The following is a 16,260-nucleotide window of genomic DNA, read 5'->3' on the forward strand; positions in this document are numbered from 1 at the left end:
ATGCCCACTTAATGTGGAAAAACCTTAAAAATACAAAAACCTAGAACTAGTTAAGAAAATTAATTTTGCGGAATTGATTTTAGAAATTCTGCTAAGAAAATTAGTTTTGCCTAAAAACCTAAAAAAGCTTATTCTGGATCCTTCTAGAAATTCTGCAAACAAGAAAACTCTTGCATTAACCTTCTTTAATTTTTCAAGCGGCAGTGTAGAGGGCTTTTTCGACAAAATGATTTAATAACTGTCTTATGTATTGATCTGTGTGAAAGTTGCCAAAACTTGCTAAACAAAAGGTCATACCAAATAATTTAGCAAGCACTTATAAGTAAAATCAATTTCCTCAGAATAAAACTAACATAAGCAAGCACAATTACTGGAAATCGAAAAATGCGAGGGAGGGGAGGGTGGGGGGGGGGGGGGGGTGGTGTGTAGCCTCGAGGGTAGCGAGTGGCTAGTGATAGTTTTATATCAAGTCCCACGAGCTGCTAATATGGTTTTAGCTAGCTAATTCTGATAATTTAGTTGACACTGCAGCTATGAATCATTCAATTGAGGGATTTTTTTTACATTTTCACTCATTCTAAAATGTGGTGTTTTCGTTCCAAAGGTTTTTCTGAAACCGCTCTTAAACTCGGACAAACTTCATTCAACGTCTTCTTGTTTTACGTACCTCTGAGCTCAGCCAACTGCATGTTGAGAACTTCGAACTGGTTCTCCAGTCTTTTCTGTGACTCCACTATCTCTGTGATCTCGTCTTCCACTATCTGGAAACAGTCAAAGAACATTACCAGCAATGATTTAACAGAACAGTTTCATCGAAAGAATGTCGTCTCAGTTATCATGAAACACAATATCGCAAAAAGTACAATTGGCTCGAGTTACTTTAATCAAAATTTTTTAAACTGTTTTCGACGACAGCTTGATTAACAATGTGTCAATTACAAAACTGAAACAAAGCGCCTAACGGGCAAATAATTTCACAAATAAGCACTTAATAGGATGAACTTTTCTTTGCAAATCGGATCTAAAAGTCATCTTAAATATAAAAAAAGCGAGAAACCAATTTAAGGCTAATTGAAGCTGCGATTATTGTTGTCCAGAAAATCCCAAAAGTATAAACTAAGCCACAACGGCTTTGAACCTCAACCTCACTCAATCGCTTTTATGTTAGCATAAAACAATGAGATCAATTGAGATGACTCAAAACTAGAAAAGTGAGGCTTGGAACTCATTTGAGACATCAAAGAATGTTCTAGAACAAATTCGCGAAAACGGTCAAGCAAAAATTTGCATAAAAAAGACACACACACGTTTACAGTAATTGCCTCAAATTTCATTCGACAGCTATTAATAACGGAAATACGCAAATAAAAAAGTTCGCCAACTAAGAGCTCTATTAGCTAATCTTTGGCAAGCGAATCTCGAAGATTTTCAATTCGAAAGGTTCTAGGAGTTTTGTCATTGTTATCGTTACGATTACACAAACTCCCTAGAAAAAATAAGTGCGGTTTCTTCGTAATCGAAGCAGAAATGAATTAGACCTACAACGGGACGGGCTGTTCTCAGCGGACCTTTTTCTTATGACGTCTATTGTGTTGATTACACAAAGTTTCTTAGCCACACAATAGTCACATTTTCTTTTAAGCTCCAAATACGCAGACGAACATCCAAAATTGTGAAACATGACCGTCTAATATTGGGCGATTACTCTGGGTTCGAGCTTGCGAGATTACAGGTAAAGTGAGCTGCAGGAGGGTGGATGAGAGCGTCGGGGCGTCAAACTCTTAAGAACCGCCCTTCACACCATGAAATTGTCTCCTTAGAACAGTTTCGGCGAATCCCATACTTAGAAACTAGTCCGGCATAAGGCTCTAAGAGATCTGCGCAGCCACTTAATGCCCTCCGGACTATAGAAATTTATTTTATACTATACCAGGTTGGCTTCAGTTTGCCTTCCGACAGCTTGAGTCCTTTCACCAACGAATTTGATTTCAAAACGAGAGCAACTTAGATCGCTCAAAAATGAGGAACTGAAGTGTGAAAAAGTCACTCAAGAAGTCAAAGAACGTTCTTGAACAAGAACGCAAATACCGTCAAGCAAAAAATTTGCATAAAAAAGACCAACACGTTTACAATAAGTGCCTGAAATTTCGTTCGAGAGCAATAAATCAGCAATCAGCCCGCAACTTTAGATCAGTTGTTTCAATTCTGAACAACGGCAATTTCGACCATAAAACATTAGACCTCAGCTCTGAAAATATTATTCAAAAATGAAACTTGTTAAGACAAAAAAATTCATAACATAGCTGGCAAATTGCCAGAAAACAGCCGCAATAGCTTCATAGATCTGTAGTCTCAAAAAGAAGGTAAAAAAGACAGACCAAAAAAGAAACTTATTCTTTTCATTACTGCTGGTTCTATTAGCTGCTCTTAAATGACCTTCAATTAGAGTGACAAGCACTCATTTGACCCCATTAGAGTGCCACATTCCCCTGGCCTTATCTCTTTGAATTAAAGTAAATAAATGAGAGTGAGTTAAGTCAAGTATGACCAGAAATTCACGCGTGTGAACAAAAAAACTCGCTCCACTAAGAGCAAAAAATGACGTCACGCACGCAATTCAGTTGAAATTGCATGAACAAAACTTGGCGGACAGATTGCCGGAATAGCTGCGAAAGAATAGACCTGCATGTCGTATAATAGAGATAGAAACAGAGACAGAACTAAATTGAAAAAAATTCGACGCCGCTCAAAAAGCTAGGTAAAAAACATTCAGCGATAAATTAATAAAGCTTGCTAAAATTCATCCCACAGAAGCCTTTTATTAGGGACCTTTACTGCACATATGAGTTCCTTTGACCTTAAACAAATTCAAATTAAACTTAAGCTTTAAAGTCATTTCTTAAGAAATGATTGTAGTGTCTCTAGAGGCTATCCAGCAAACCAATTCTAATCCTTAAAAAATTAATTGGTTCAAAGATCGATAGGCAATAATTTTTTATGAAAATTTCAAACTTCAAAAAACAGAAATTCGTTCTATTAGAATGTTGAAAACTATCCAATTACCCCTAGCAACTATTTAAATACAAACTATCAAACCCTGTATGAGGTTATCTGGCTACTCAGGTAAGAAAAATTGAATAAAAGACAAATGTTCTGAAAAAAAAACTTAAAAAACTTGCAAATTTTATCAGAAAATTTTCAGAATTCGAAAAGTTAAATTGTCGAAAACAAATCCATTGAAACTCACATTATGCAGTAATTTTCTGCAGACCGTGGAATAGGTTTCCTGGCACTTGAGAATGGACAAAAACCAAAAATTGACAAAACTTTAGGAAACCTCAAATTGCAGATTTTATCCAAAAAAATGCTAAAATTCGAAACATTAGAATGTTGAAAACCACTCCATTATTACTAGAAACTATACAATGCCCTATTATCAAACCTTAAAGGAGATTCCCTGCCCCCTGAAGCTAGAAAAACGCAAAAATGGCAAAAAATGATATCATTTTTTGTGTTTGTGTTTGTAGTACCAAAGCATATAGCCCATAAAGTGGTCATAACAAGTACTTTTGTCTCGCAAAAGGCCTTCATCAACTTTTAAAAACTTCAACCTAAGAATAATCAAGCAAAAAACTTAAAAAAATCACGAAAAACATGAAAAATTGCACCATTTTGAGCCCAAAAACTCCTAAAAATGACCTTTTAACCTTGAATGGAGGCCATCCAAGCAGCTGCAACACTCTAAGCACTTGAAGGACTACTAACGTCCACTTTGGGCCTCTAATGAAACTTAACGTCCGCTGGGCTTTACCTGTCTATCCCGTTTTGAAAGATCAAAGTCATTGAAAAAAGACATTGAAAAGTCATTGAAAAACACGTCTTAAAAAAAGACACAGCGCCCCAATACAATTCAAATTCTTTGAATTGTAAAAACCAAGAGCAAGAGCACCGCAATACAGCTCCGCTCAGCTTACAGCTTCGCAGCTATAATAAACAAAAAGCAGATTTGAAGTGGTTGTGACGTCATATGGTCGTAACAAAAATCGTGACGACGAAATAAAAAAAACATAGCAGGACAAGTCCTGAAATACAATTCAAAGAATTGAATGAAAAACTTGGAAGTACTCTACCTGGCCAGCAGATCAGTTGAAAAATGCCAGCCAAAACAAACAAAATCATCCAAAAAAAATTGAGAAACTAAAACAATCAAACAAATAAATTAAAAATACTTATTTAGAAGTCCAATAATAGCCTCAGCTATCTCTTCGCGGCTATTAAAAGCGAGCAGATTTAAAAGTTGCAGAAAAAATTTTAAAAAAAGCAAAACAACTTTTTCCACCTTCTGATTTGATTTGCGCTTTAATTCGTATTAATTGGCCTGTAAGTATTTGTTTCTAATATTATAAAACATTTGAACTCAATATTAAACTTTTGGTCATAATAAAGAAATTCAATGTTTCAGGACTCTGTTCATGACAGCAACCTTCGGAGCTCCCGCTTGTCCAGTGAGTGAAGTGGGCATAATCCTCCCCAAAATAGCCAGCTGGTCAACTGAGTCCTCCAGAACAGCTGCCAGACAGATCCTCTCAGAGGCTGTCAATTGAAGGGACTCTGCACCAGTCACCATTCCAGAGGTTGCCGAAACATCATGAGAATCCAAAATTGAACTTTGTTCCATATCTACATCTAAAATTAAATGGTGCCGAATGAAACAGGCAAATCGCACATTGGGCTCTATTGAACATTGATAACCTAATGCCCTGACTTAATGACCGGCCTTTATCGTTTCATCCCGTTCCTTTTGATTTTGATCCTTTGACCTTGACTGTATTCACTATCTTGTGCAATTCAATGCGTGAAAGAATTTGAAAACCATTCAGTTGAAACATTCAGTTTGAATGAATGAGTTTTGAATGAATTGAATAAAAAACTCAGAACTACCGCATCTGACAGCAGATTAATTGAACAATGGCAGCCGAAAATGCAAACACTCCCAAACTACAACAATCAAACAAACTAAACAAAAACAATCAATGCTATAACTCTTGAAACTTTTATCCTCAATGTCAAAATGTATACCTATGTATACCTATAAAAAATACCTATTTACCCTCGCAAAAGCTTCGAAGGGGTTTAATTAGCCACTAAAGATAGAAAAACTCGAGAAGTATGCGAAACACTTCAAAATCGCAAAATTTTTTAAATGTTCCCAGATCACACAATATTAATATGTTCGAATCCATTTTTTTCTTGCTGTCGTATGTTTCCAATTAACCATCTGCGAGACATTTAAAAAAGTTAAATTGAGCCTTGAAGATCGATAAACTCAGAAAATGATTTAAAAAATGAAGATAATTTTAAACTTACTGAATGAAAAAAAAAATTCAATTTTTAAAACAAAAATTGCACATTATAAACTTGAAAACCATTCGATTGCCAATAGCAACTATGCAGTTAACTATTATCAAACCCTAGAGGAGGCTCCCTGACCCCTGAGGCTTGAAAAGCTCAAAAAAAGTGACAAAAAAATTTCAACCTGTAACAAAATTGCAAGTTTTAAAAAAATCGCTAAAATTCGTGACATTAAATTGTTGAAACCATTCCATTGCCACTAGGAACTATGCCGCAACCTACTATTAGACTAGAGGAGGTTCGTTCGCCCCTGAGGCTCGAAAAACTTTAAAATAATGACCAGCATGGTTTAGGCACCCCTATAATATCCGCAATTGACGCGCTTGATGCACATCGGGATTGAAACAGAAAACGAAAAAAAGAAGAGATAGAAATCGACCAAATTTTCTTCGGTTTTTCTTCCAGTAGTAGTATTAGTAATTCAAGGAGTGAAAGAATTTAAAATCCATTCTGTTGAAACAGTCAGTGGGGTAAGTCAAGTCGTAAAAATCGTGATTTGTGTAAACAAAAAACATGATCAAAAGGTAAAGAGAATGAAAAAAGCATAGCAGGACATATCCTGACATACAATTCAAAGAATTTTCATTAACTAAACAAAAAACTAGACCTAGAACGGACTATTGGTGAATTGGGAAAACCATTTCTAGAAAAAATCAGATCAAAAAACTTATAAAATGCCGCATATAAACAAAAAAAAACCCGCCAGCGAGAAAGAAATTTGGTTCAAACAAAGAACTCGGCCTAGAATGAACTATGAATAGATTGGGGAAACCATTTAGAAGAAATCCGATTCAAAAAATTGAAAAAACGGTAAAAATCAAAGTGAAAATGCCGCATGTGAACAAAAAATAGTAGCGAGAAAGCGAATTTTTGTTGAAACATAGTTTTCTCACTCTACTGCAAAATTAGAGTGAAGTGAAAAGATTTCACTCCACAAAACCACTCACTTTTTCGCTCCATTTCCTGTTTCAGCGTGACCAAAATCACTACTCCAATTTGACTTCAAAAATCACGAAAATGTTTCAACAGATCTTCAATCAAAAGACAGCGCCTCATTACAATTCAAATTCTTTGAATTGTTAAACAAGACAGCGCCCCAATACAATTCAGATTCTTTAAATTGTAGAAGGAGAGAGCCCTAATAGTTGAGAGGCTGACGGCGGCTATTAAAAAGGAAACAAAACTCAAAACCTACAAATGACGGATGAATTGACCTCAGACGACCATCAGTGGTGCTTGTCGGGGGGGGGGGGGGGGGGGGTTTAATCGAGTTCATTTATTATTCTGAACTGAGACTATTCTAGAAGAAAGCCCAAAAACGGTCAAGCAAACAATCTGTGTAAAAATACACGCGCTTACGATAATTGCTTCCATTTGAGATCAATCAATAACAGCCACAAAACTCTTAAAGCCGTTTTTTTTTTAAAAAAAACTTAGTTCCAATGCCAATTGTTATACTTAACTATGACTCTAATCACCAAATTCAAAACTCCATTCAAAATAGAGAAAACGGGAAAGATTTAAATGGAAACAAGCAAAAACTCAGCGCCTAAAAATGGCGATTCAAGTAGCTTACGCTGATAAAAAACAATCATCAAAAATGTCGTATAACGAGAATATTGACAGGCAGGGGTTTAATTATACCAAATTCGAGAGTGTGAGGGCCATATTGCTCTACTGGGTAGCGTGCTACAACTTCACATTCTATCAATTTGAAAGAGCTGGCTGTAGATTAATACAATGATTCAAATTGAAAACAACCGACTACTGTCAGCCAAATTGCCCTCAAAACGATAAGTAGGGTACAGCTGTGGGGTCTGGCTTAAGCTAGGGAGGCTTATTGTTGACCATTTAGATTTAATTGACAAATGTGCCCAAACTTCGCGCACTTTTTGATTTTTAGTAGCAAACCGCCTCGCAAACAAACATAACCGACTAACGTCGGGTGAAATGCTCTTAAACGACCGGCGAGCAATGGCTTGCTGCGACTTGAGGAGGCTAACCATTACGCCACGTAACAGCAGCTGAAGTGCGGCATCAACAAAGAGAGAGAGAGAGAGAGAGAGAGAGAGAGAGAGAGAGAGAGAGAGAGAGAGAGAGAGAGAGAGAGAGAGAGAGAGAGAGAGAGAGGGAGAGAGAGAGAGAGAGAGTGAGAGACAAAACGGAACGAGAAAGAGAAGGAAAGAAACCCTAACCAACAGAGAAAGAAAGCGAGCTAAGAATATTTTCCACGATGGAATTCGACTATCAAACTTTTACTTTTCTAGCCTTGTCAGTAAATGAATCATATCGAAAAAAGCTGAAAAAGGCAAAATTTTTTTTAGTTTTCAACCTCGCAATTAAAAAGTTTAAAACCATTTTTGTCTCGAAAGTTCTGTCAAGTAACCCATCTCAGAGATTTAAAATTTTTTTTGGCCAGTAAGGTCGTTAAACTCAGAAAAGGACAAAAATTGAAAAATTTTGGAAACTATTTTATTTATTTTATTTTACTTTATTTACAAATTTTTTTGGAACAATTACAAATTTTAACAAAATCTTGCTAATATTCAAAATAACAATATCTTAAGAAACAACTAATTGCATCAAGAGACCATCCAGTATCATTGTTTCAAGCCTGAAACAATTTCAATGGCTCATAAAGATCCATACACTTGGAACATGATCAAAAAATTTGAAAATTTTAAATTTTAACCAAAAATAACTAAAACTGGAGTCATAAAAAATAATGATTACCATCCCATTAACTCTAGAAACTATGCAGCATTTCACTATCAGAACTTGGAGGAGATCCCAGGGCTCCTGGTGCAGTAAAAAATCAAGAACATGAAAAAGATGCAAATATTTTAAAAAATTGTTTAAATTCGTGATAATAAAATCATGTATTCGTTACATCAATTCCTGATATTAACATTCCATTACATCGATAAACTATGCAGTAACATATTATCAAAACCTAGAAGACGTTCCGTGGCTTTTGAGGCTAGTAAAACCAAAAAAATGACAAAAAAAAATAAAAAACTTAAAAACTGCAAGTTTTATAAAAAAAAAATTGCTAGAACTTATGATATTAGAAATAAAAATTAAGCCAAGACGAACAACAGTTTTCCAGAAATTTATAATCAAACCACAACGGTGGTTTTCTGACACTTGAGGCCCTGAATAATGACTATAGATGTCAAAAAATTGAAAAAAATGGCAAAAATTGTCATAAAAAATGCTAAAATCCTTGTTGTTAAAAGCTTGCAAGACATTCCATTACATCTAAAGTAGTGACATATTTTCAGTGACATCTATACAGTGACATATTTTCAAATCCTAGAGGAGGTTCATTGGCTCTTGAGGATGAAAAACCCAAAAACCTAAAATTTTTCGAAAACGTGAAAAAATCAAATTTTATAAAAAAAAATTGCTAAAATTTTGGACATAAAATGTCCAAAAAATTTATCAGTAACTTATTATCGAACCCCTTAGGATGTTTTCTGGCCCTGGGTCAGGAAAAACCTGAAAAAAGAAAAATGGAAAATGTTTTTTATCTGCCCTAGGTGTCAAGGAACCTACTGTAGGTTTTAATAATAGGTTACCGCATAGTTTCTAGTGGTAATGGAATGATTTCAACATCTTAACATCACGAATTTTAGCATTTTTTGACAAATAAAATTTGAAAAAAATTCCACGTTTTGTCAAAAAAAAAGCTAAAAATTTGTGATGAGAAAATGTTGAAACCATTTCATTACCACTAAACTATGAAGTAACCTATTATTAAAACATACAGTAGGTTCCTTAACACCTAGGGCACATGAAAATCAAAAATTTTCCATGGAAATTTTCAAAGAGCTGAGGGCAGATGGGGGTCGGGCAACAGTGGGTTGGGGGTAACAGCGCGGGGGGGGGGCTCAACAGTGAGGGGTCTTCACACCATAAGTATATGTCTCCAAAACAGTTTGAGCTGAAACGGAGCTAAAAATCTCTACGAGCACTTAATGCCCGGTGGACGCTACCTATTTCTCCCTTTTTTGAGGACGAAAAGTCAAAAGTGTTAGACAAAAAAATCGGTCAAGCGAAAAATCACATAAAAAAGGACCGAGAGGACTAATATAATTGCTACAAATTTTGTTTGGGAGCAATTAATTACCTATTTTACGCAACTTTTAACAATTCAGTTAAGCTGCGTAGAATTCTACAAATAGCAATTTCAATAACGCATAACAAAGCAAAGATACAAACGGCTAATCGAAAATTCAAATCAGTCATTCGACAAATTGCATAAGAAAGACCACCGGAATTGCAACAAACCTTACCTGAGAGCAATAAACAAAAAAAAATCGACCAACGTCTGATAAATTGCTTTCAAAGGACAGGCAGGGCAACTTAGTTTAGAGGGGTTGCAGCCTAAAAATATTTTATGGGTGCAAACAATCTCCGACCTCATAGTGGTTCGAACCCCGTACCTCCAAATGCCTGTCAACCATCTTAGCTACGTTACAATGGTTTTGCTTCTTTCGCTTACAATCGGTTTTACATTATCCAAACCTCATGCCAGAATGAGATCAACTTAGATCACTCAAAAACAAAGAAGCGTGATAAAAGTCACTGAAAAAGTCAAAGAAAGTTCAAGATCAAAAGCGCAAAAATGGTCAAGGAAAAATTTTGCATAAAAGATACACACGTTTACAATAATTGCTTCAAAATCGTTCGAGAGCAATTAATTTATCATAAATTTTAAAAATGTTCTTAAAGGACGACTGATTTTAATCAAATTGTACTTTCCTCAACAGAAACACGGTCAAAAGAACACAGAGAGAAAATTTGTTGCAATTTAGCACAAAATCATAAAACTTGCCTCCTCGCCAAAAACTCTCGAGAAATTGTAAAGTTGCTTCAACTCCTAACCTTACACTACTGTCAATGTCACGCCTTTGTTCTGAATATAGTTTGTGACTGCATTTAAGTTTTGATTTAGACTAGGCTCATTATCAAAGCTCTGCGCTCGCTCCTCTAGATCAAAAAGATGACAAATTAATATTTATTAATATCAGATTCAGATACAAAGCAGCAGTTTCAATAATAGATATGTTAACTACAGGGCGACAGATAAGAAATCAAGCAAGGCAATTGAGAAATTGATTAAAAATTGGAACTGAGCGGTATAATGTACGACAGAGAACCCAGAGGGGCGTTGTCAAATATTGCTTCACCTTCAAAATCGACCGCAAACAAATCACCTTGCGGTACAACACGATAAGTCCAGGGTGCGTTTGCAAATACATTTGTATCTTTAACGTCATTCGAGATCTGAGCAGGTACTAGTGGTCTGTCGGCCGTCGGTTTCAACGACAGATCTTCAACTTTCTGATGAATCGCATCCCAGTCAATTCTGGGAAAGGGCGCATTGCGGAACACCTCATCGCCAAAATGGTGTTCCTCAGGAACACCAACCGTATTCCGATAGTTTTCAGGTTCGAACGGATTTGTCATCGATTCGCTTTGTTTCCGAGCTGACACTTTATAGTCAGTTAACCACGCACAAGACTTCGGATTGGTTTCTGTAAAGTTTTTCCTGTCAGCGTCTGATTGGCTGCCGTGAGATGTTGCGTCATCGTCGTCAAAGTATGACGTAATCAGAGGTGCCTGATGGGCCAGATCTTCGTCGCTTGCCGACGATTCGTTATCAATGTCGAGATTATTTTCTTGATCGGCGTTTATTTTTATCTCGGTTCCATCAAAAGATTGTTGTTTAGCGGAGCTGCTTATCTTTTTGTGCTTAAGTCGCTGATAGCCCGATGATGCAAAATATTCGGCTGATGAATCACTGTGGAAATCTCTTTCTTTGTCTTCAAGATTTGTTCTAAACAAATTGTTTATGAGTTCATTTGCTCCCTCATTAACTGCTATTTTATCTTAATATTTGATCTCAAAAACAGATATTGCATTCCAATGTACGCGAGAGTTCATTTTAACAATGTTAATGAACATTAAAGCTCATAAAAATTTTTGATTTTTACTGAAATTTTAAAGAAGTGCTATAAATAGAGGTACCCACCAATTACCTGACCTGAACCCCCCCCCCCCAAGTAGTTTATGAATATTTTTAATTGTTTCTCATTTTTGTACCTTACAGTAGTATTCTTTTTGCACCACTTCGAACACACAAACTATTAACACCTCAGAAACCTACCCTAATTTTAACACACAAGCTAATGAAAATCAATTTTACATTAAAGGCGATTGCGCTGTACGCGTTGCAATTGGCGGTAGAGGGATGCAAGGGAACGAAGTGAGATTACCTGTAAATTTTTCCTCCCTGTGATGATCCAGGTTCCATATCCTGACCATCACCGTCATCCGATTCGGAATCCATTGGAGTCTCGACACCCTCGTCGGCAACCGAACTGTTCTTGTTCTCGTCATTACTGTCCTCATCAGATGTCGAGTAGAAACTGCTGTCATCTTCTGTTTTGCCTCGACTGTTCGCTTCCGCAATTGAGGCTTTGAATCCCGCAAAAACATCCACCGAATCATCGTCATCGTGATCATCAACGTCACCGTCATTGCCATCAACGTTAACAGCATGAGGTCCTGCATCTCCAAAAATGCCTCGCTCCTTGTTGAAGGCCTGCGCTTGATAGTTGGGAGAGAAATTAGTTTCGAAATAGGAAGAGTTGCCTAATAGCTGCGCCAGGGAAGAGTCCATATCACCACTAGTTAATACGGGGTTGACTTCTGAAACACTCAAAATCATGTTCCAAGTATTCTTTGACTATTTTCCCAAAAAAACACCCTGCCGCTACAATTTATAGATTATCTTGGCGTACAAAAAATGCTATAATCACAGACAGAGCAACACACATCTTGACAAATAGCGCAGAATTTTCCCTGATATAATTTTTCGGGTCTTTACCATTATGGCCCCCCATTATTATCTGACCACTAAGCTGGGGGGGGGGGGGGGGCTATAATAGGAAAGACCCAATTTTTCTGTCGTTAGAAATTTACCAAATGTTCTCAGTGACTTCATCAGACTTCATAACATACTGACCGTTACTAGAAGACAGCGTGAACACGTGCTGATTAGGCACTAAAATATCTTCTGGTGCTGTATTTTGAGGCAGTTTTTGAGTTGTGCTGACGTCACTAGAAACGAGTGACGTTGCTTGACCTTGTCTGACCTCCTGTCGATTCACTGGCCCCATTTGGCTGTTGGGAGGGAACAAGTCCGAGGCGCTGGAAGAAACAAAAAACATCAAATGAATTCAACCGAACAACTAGCAAAGTACTATTTGTTGAAATCAAAATTCCAAACAAGGGGATTTTTTAATGACCCTCAGCCCCAAATTATGTGTTGTTTTATCAGAAAAACTCGGGTCTATTCTGCCCCACTTGTAAAATTTGCATGAAACGAAAACTGGAGCTGGTGAGGGAGGGGGGACAGGATAGATAAAAAAACTCTCTATAAAATTGACAATACTGCTCAAGGAGGCTGGAACCATCAAAGAATAGTTTTCTGATTCTTACGGTAAGTTTAGATTTACTTACGGGCTGTGAGGGGAAAATGGTTGAGACGGAGGGAGGTCTATAGGGTTGCTGTCTGCCCATGGCGGGTGCTGTCCAGGTGTAGGGTCTGTTGATTGCAGCACTGGGACTACCCCCCATTGGAAAGAAACCTCCCCTACCTGCTGGGTGTGGGGGTGCACACACCATGAGAGGCTGCTGGGGGAGGGGTCCGTAGTGCATTCGCTGGAATTGAGGTTGTTGGGGGTTCCTTCAATCAAGAAAAAAAACCGTTATGCGATTCTCAATGGTGGTAATTTATAAACAAAGAGATACGTTTTAAGCATGCTAGCCCCAGCCTCCCACAACGACAGTTAATTTGAACGAAATATGTCTTATTCTGACTCACAATTAAACTCGACTCGAATGAAGTGGATTTTTTTTAAAAAAGAAAAAAAATACATTCCAAATAGTGCTTCGTTGTCATAACCTACAAGAAAATTCTTCATCTGAACAGCTGAGAAATTTTCATAAATAATGTATCTCACAAATAACATACATTTTCATACTTGCAAATGCTACCAAATGATTCTGAAGTTTGTTTCTTGATAAGGCATATGACTTCCTCTATAATAAGAAAAATAGAAAAATATAAGTCACCATTTTTTTTAATAAATCGCTATTACTCCTCTTCGAGTCGTAAAAAAGGAGAGCGAATAAATAACAGCCTTTGAAAGGCTGACGTCGGCTATAAATAATTTTAAAAATAGTTTCTCATGCATGATAGGGCGTGCAAAAGGGGAAGTGGATATGATCGTAAAATACCTTGCCTTAACTGGTATCCACCCCCAGAGTTCATTGCTGGCATCCCAAATGCAGGCGTGAAATCTAAAACACAGGATGCAGGGATACAAAGACGACCTGAAAAATGGTACCGTTCCAGAGTGCTCCCTCAGCCATCAGTTTGAGACGGGTTGGTTTTACCCTGTTCATGAATTGAAACCAAATAGAGGTCTATGACTTCTATATTTGATATATGCTACTAATCACACGTAGTACGAGAGGAATCGTCTGTACAAGTCTCTGGTGTATGTTAGCCTATAGGACCTTTTTGTTCCCGAATTTTAGAACCTAAATATTCATCAGAGAAAACCGTGCGATCGATGGTAACGGATACAGAACAGATAGAAAGACAGCTGCCGAATGTCATCAAAACTTTTTTCGATAGAAAATGCTTACAAGCGTTATTAATAGCGTTCAAAATGCTTCACAATTTCATAAGTAGCATTGATTGGGTCAAGCGATGGTGGGTTTGTCTGTGTTCGAAGGGCTGGACCGGGGTTCAAACCGCCAGGCAGTTGGAGAAGGGTGGACGGGGAGTGGTGGTGGTGGTGGTGGTGGGGGGGGGGGGGATTATTGCTTTTGAGTTCAAAGTAGGAACCGATGCAAACTTATGCCTCCTCAAAGCAGTTTCAATTAATCGAATACTTTCAATGAATCGCGAAACTAGCATGGCGTAAGGCTCCAAGAGAGCTGTCAAGCCGTTTAATGCCCTCCGGGCTTTACCTGTTCTTCACATTTTTGAGGACAACCAGTCAAAAGCCTCAGACAACAAAAATGGTTAAGCAAAAATTGCGTTAAAACCACATGACAAAAGTAATTGCTACAAACTTTGTTTGAGAGCAATTAATCTCGGCAAAATATCTACGACAAGACTCAACTGTTTTGCTCTTCAATAATTTTGCTTTTCATCACCGATTCATGCTTCTGAATATCAAAACAATAATCTAATTTAAAAGCTAACATTTAGTTACACTACCATTTTGGCCATGCTTCTGCTGTAAGATGTTTTCATAGAATTTCAAGAGAAGTTAACCTTTAAAATAGCATAAGACGTGGAAGGCCGAGAGGATGGACAGAGTTGAGGTGTTTAATTGAATTTTACAAAATGAAAATTTTTCAAAATGAAGTCTTCGATTGTACATGCAATCCTCAATTAATTCATGTCTGTCTTCTGCCAATGATGCACTTTCATTTAGAATTGTTTTCAGATTGTGCGGTCATATTTCATAACGTGAGTGCCATTTTTTTGATGTTTCTCAATTTTTTCACCTAAAGTGTAACATCAGAAAACGGTAACTTAAAACCTCTTTTATATTGCCGCATAGTTCTATTAGTAGACGATATGGAACAACAGATAAACATACCTGGCAGATTGCCGGGAAATAGCCGCCGTTGATTCCCATAACTCTATTGGGATTGAAAGAACAGAAAATATCAACAAAAATTGATTTTTGTATAAACACATTTTTAAGTGCGATTTATTTTGATGTCATTTCGTAATTGAACATACTCCTGTCTCTCAGTGAGAGCTATAGGGTCTAGTATCAATACCAATAAGCATTATAGATAGTAACTAAAACTTATGAGAACAAAGTTTAAGTACCGAGCATCTAAAAATGGGCTTTATGGGTTTATCCCGTTTCTATTTCTGACTTTGATTTTTTAATACAGACTCTTGGAACCTTTTGAGAAAAATCTACTATTTTCAAATAAATAATTTTAAGACAGGCTTGAAATGATACAGCACAATGTTTTGAGATCCTCTCAAAATCTGCATACACGTACGCAATGATACCCAAGCTATAAACATACCCGGCAGATTGCCGGAAAATAGCCGCCGTTGATTCCAATAAGCATGATTGGGATTGAAAGAATAGAAGATATTGAAAAAAGAAGATTTTTGTACAAAAACATTTTTTAAGTCCGATTTATTTTGATGGCATTTCGTAGTTGAACATAACGTACTTCTGTTTCTTAGAGAGAGGCTACAGGGGCTACTATCAATACCAATAAGCATTAAAGATGGCGACTAAGACTTATAGGAACGACGTTCAAATAGCGGGCATCTAAAATTGGGCTTTATGGGTTTATCCCGTTTCTACTACTGACTTTGATTTTTTAATACAGACTCTCTTCATTTTGAATTGCTTTGCTGAGCAGCTGCTGTTCAAAAATACTTTGAGCAGAATGAAAGAAGAGTGAAACTAACCTATAGAAGTCAAAAAGACTTCACGCAAAATGTCGAAAAAGCGGCAAAATGGGTAAAGCGAAAAAAAAGTTTGACGAAGTAAAAAAAAATAGCAGGACAAGTCCTGAAATACAATTCAAAGATATGAATGAAAAACTTAGAAGTACTCTACCTGACCAGCAGATCACGTGAAAAATGCCAGCAAAAACAGAAACAAAATCATCTCCAAAAAACTGAGAAATTAAAACAATCAATAAAACTGAACAAAAATATACTCATTGCTAAAACTCTAGAAGCTTTTACCCCTAAGGCAAAATTTGATCTCTTTA

General features: G+C 36.8%; 2 protein-coding genes across 2 annotated transcripts in view; both read right to left on the reverse strand.

Annotated features, from left to right (window-relative positions):
* LOC142345572 (dynein regulatory complex protein 9-like) overlaps window positions 1-16,260 on the reverse strand; it is a 216,791-nt gene that overhangs the window by 63,931 nt on the left and 136,600 nt on the right. Inside the window, exons 2-3 of the mRNA XM_075397676.1 lie at window positions 4,484-4,686; window positions 668-761 (exon numbers count right to left, since the gene is read on the reverse strand). Coding sequence (XP_075253791.1) covers window positions 668-761; window positions 4,484-4,678 — 289 coding nt within the window. The 5' untranslated portion in view covers window positions 4,679-4,686. The remainder of the gene's footprint in view (window positions 1-667; window positions 762-4,483; window positions 4,687-16,260) is intronic.
* The window catches only part of LOC142345571 (uncharacterized), a 56,450-nt gene continuing 50,611 nt past the window's right edge, over window positions 10,422-16,260 (reverse strand). The window contains exons 18-22 of the mRNA XM_075397674.1: window positions 13,726-13,788; window positions 12,946-13,171; window positions 12,449-12,633; window positions 11,697-12,132; window positions 10,422-11,257 (exon numbers count right to left, since the gene is read on the reverse strand). Of these exons, the coding sequence (XP_075253789.1) occupies window positions 10,537-11,257; window positions 11,697-12,132; window positions 12,449-12,633; window positions 12,946-13,171; window positions 13,726-13,788 (1,631 nt within the window). The 3' untranslated portion in view covers window positions 10,422-10,536. The remainder of the gene's footprint in view (window positions 11,258-11,696; window positions 12,133-12,448; window positions 12,634-12,945; window positions 13,172-13,725; window positions 13,789-16,260) is intronic.

This window comes from Convolutriloba macropyga, chromosome 9 (assembly GCF_964194025.1).
Source record: "Convolutriloba macropyga chromosome 9, txConMacr16.3, whole genome shotgun sequence".
In the NCBI taxonomy this organism is placed as follows: domain Eukaryota; kingdom Metazoa; phylum Xenacoelomorpha; order Acoela; family Convolutidae; genus Convolutriloba; species Convolutriloba macropyga.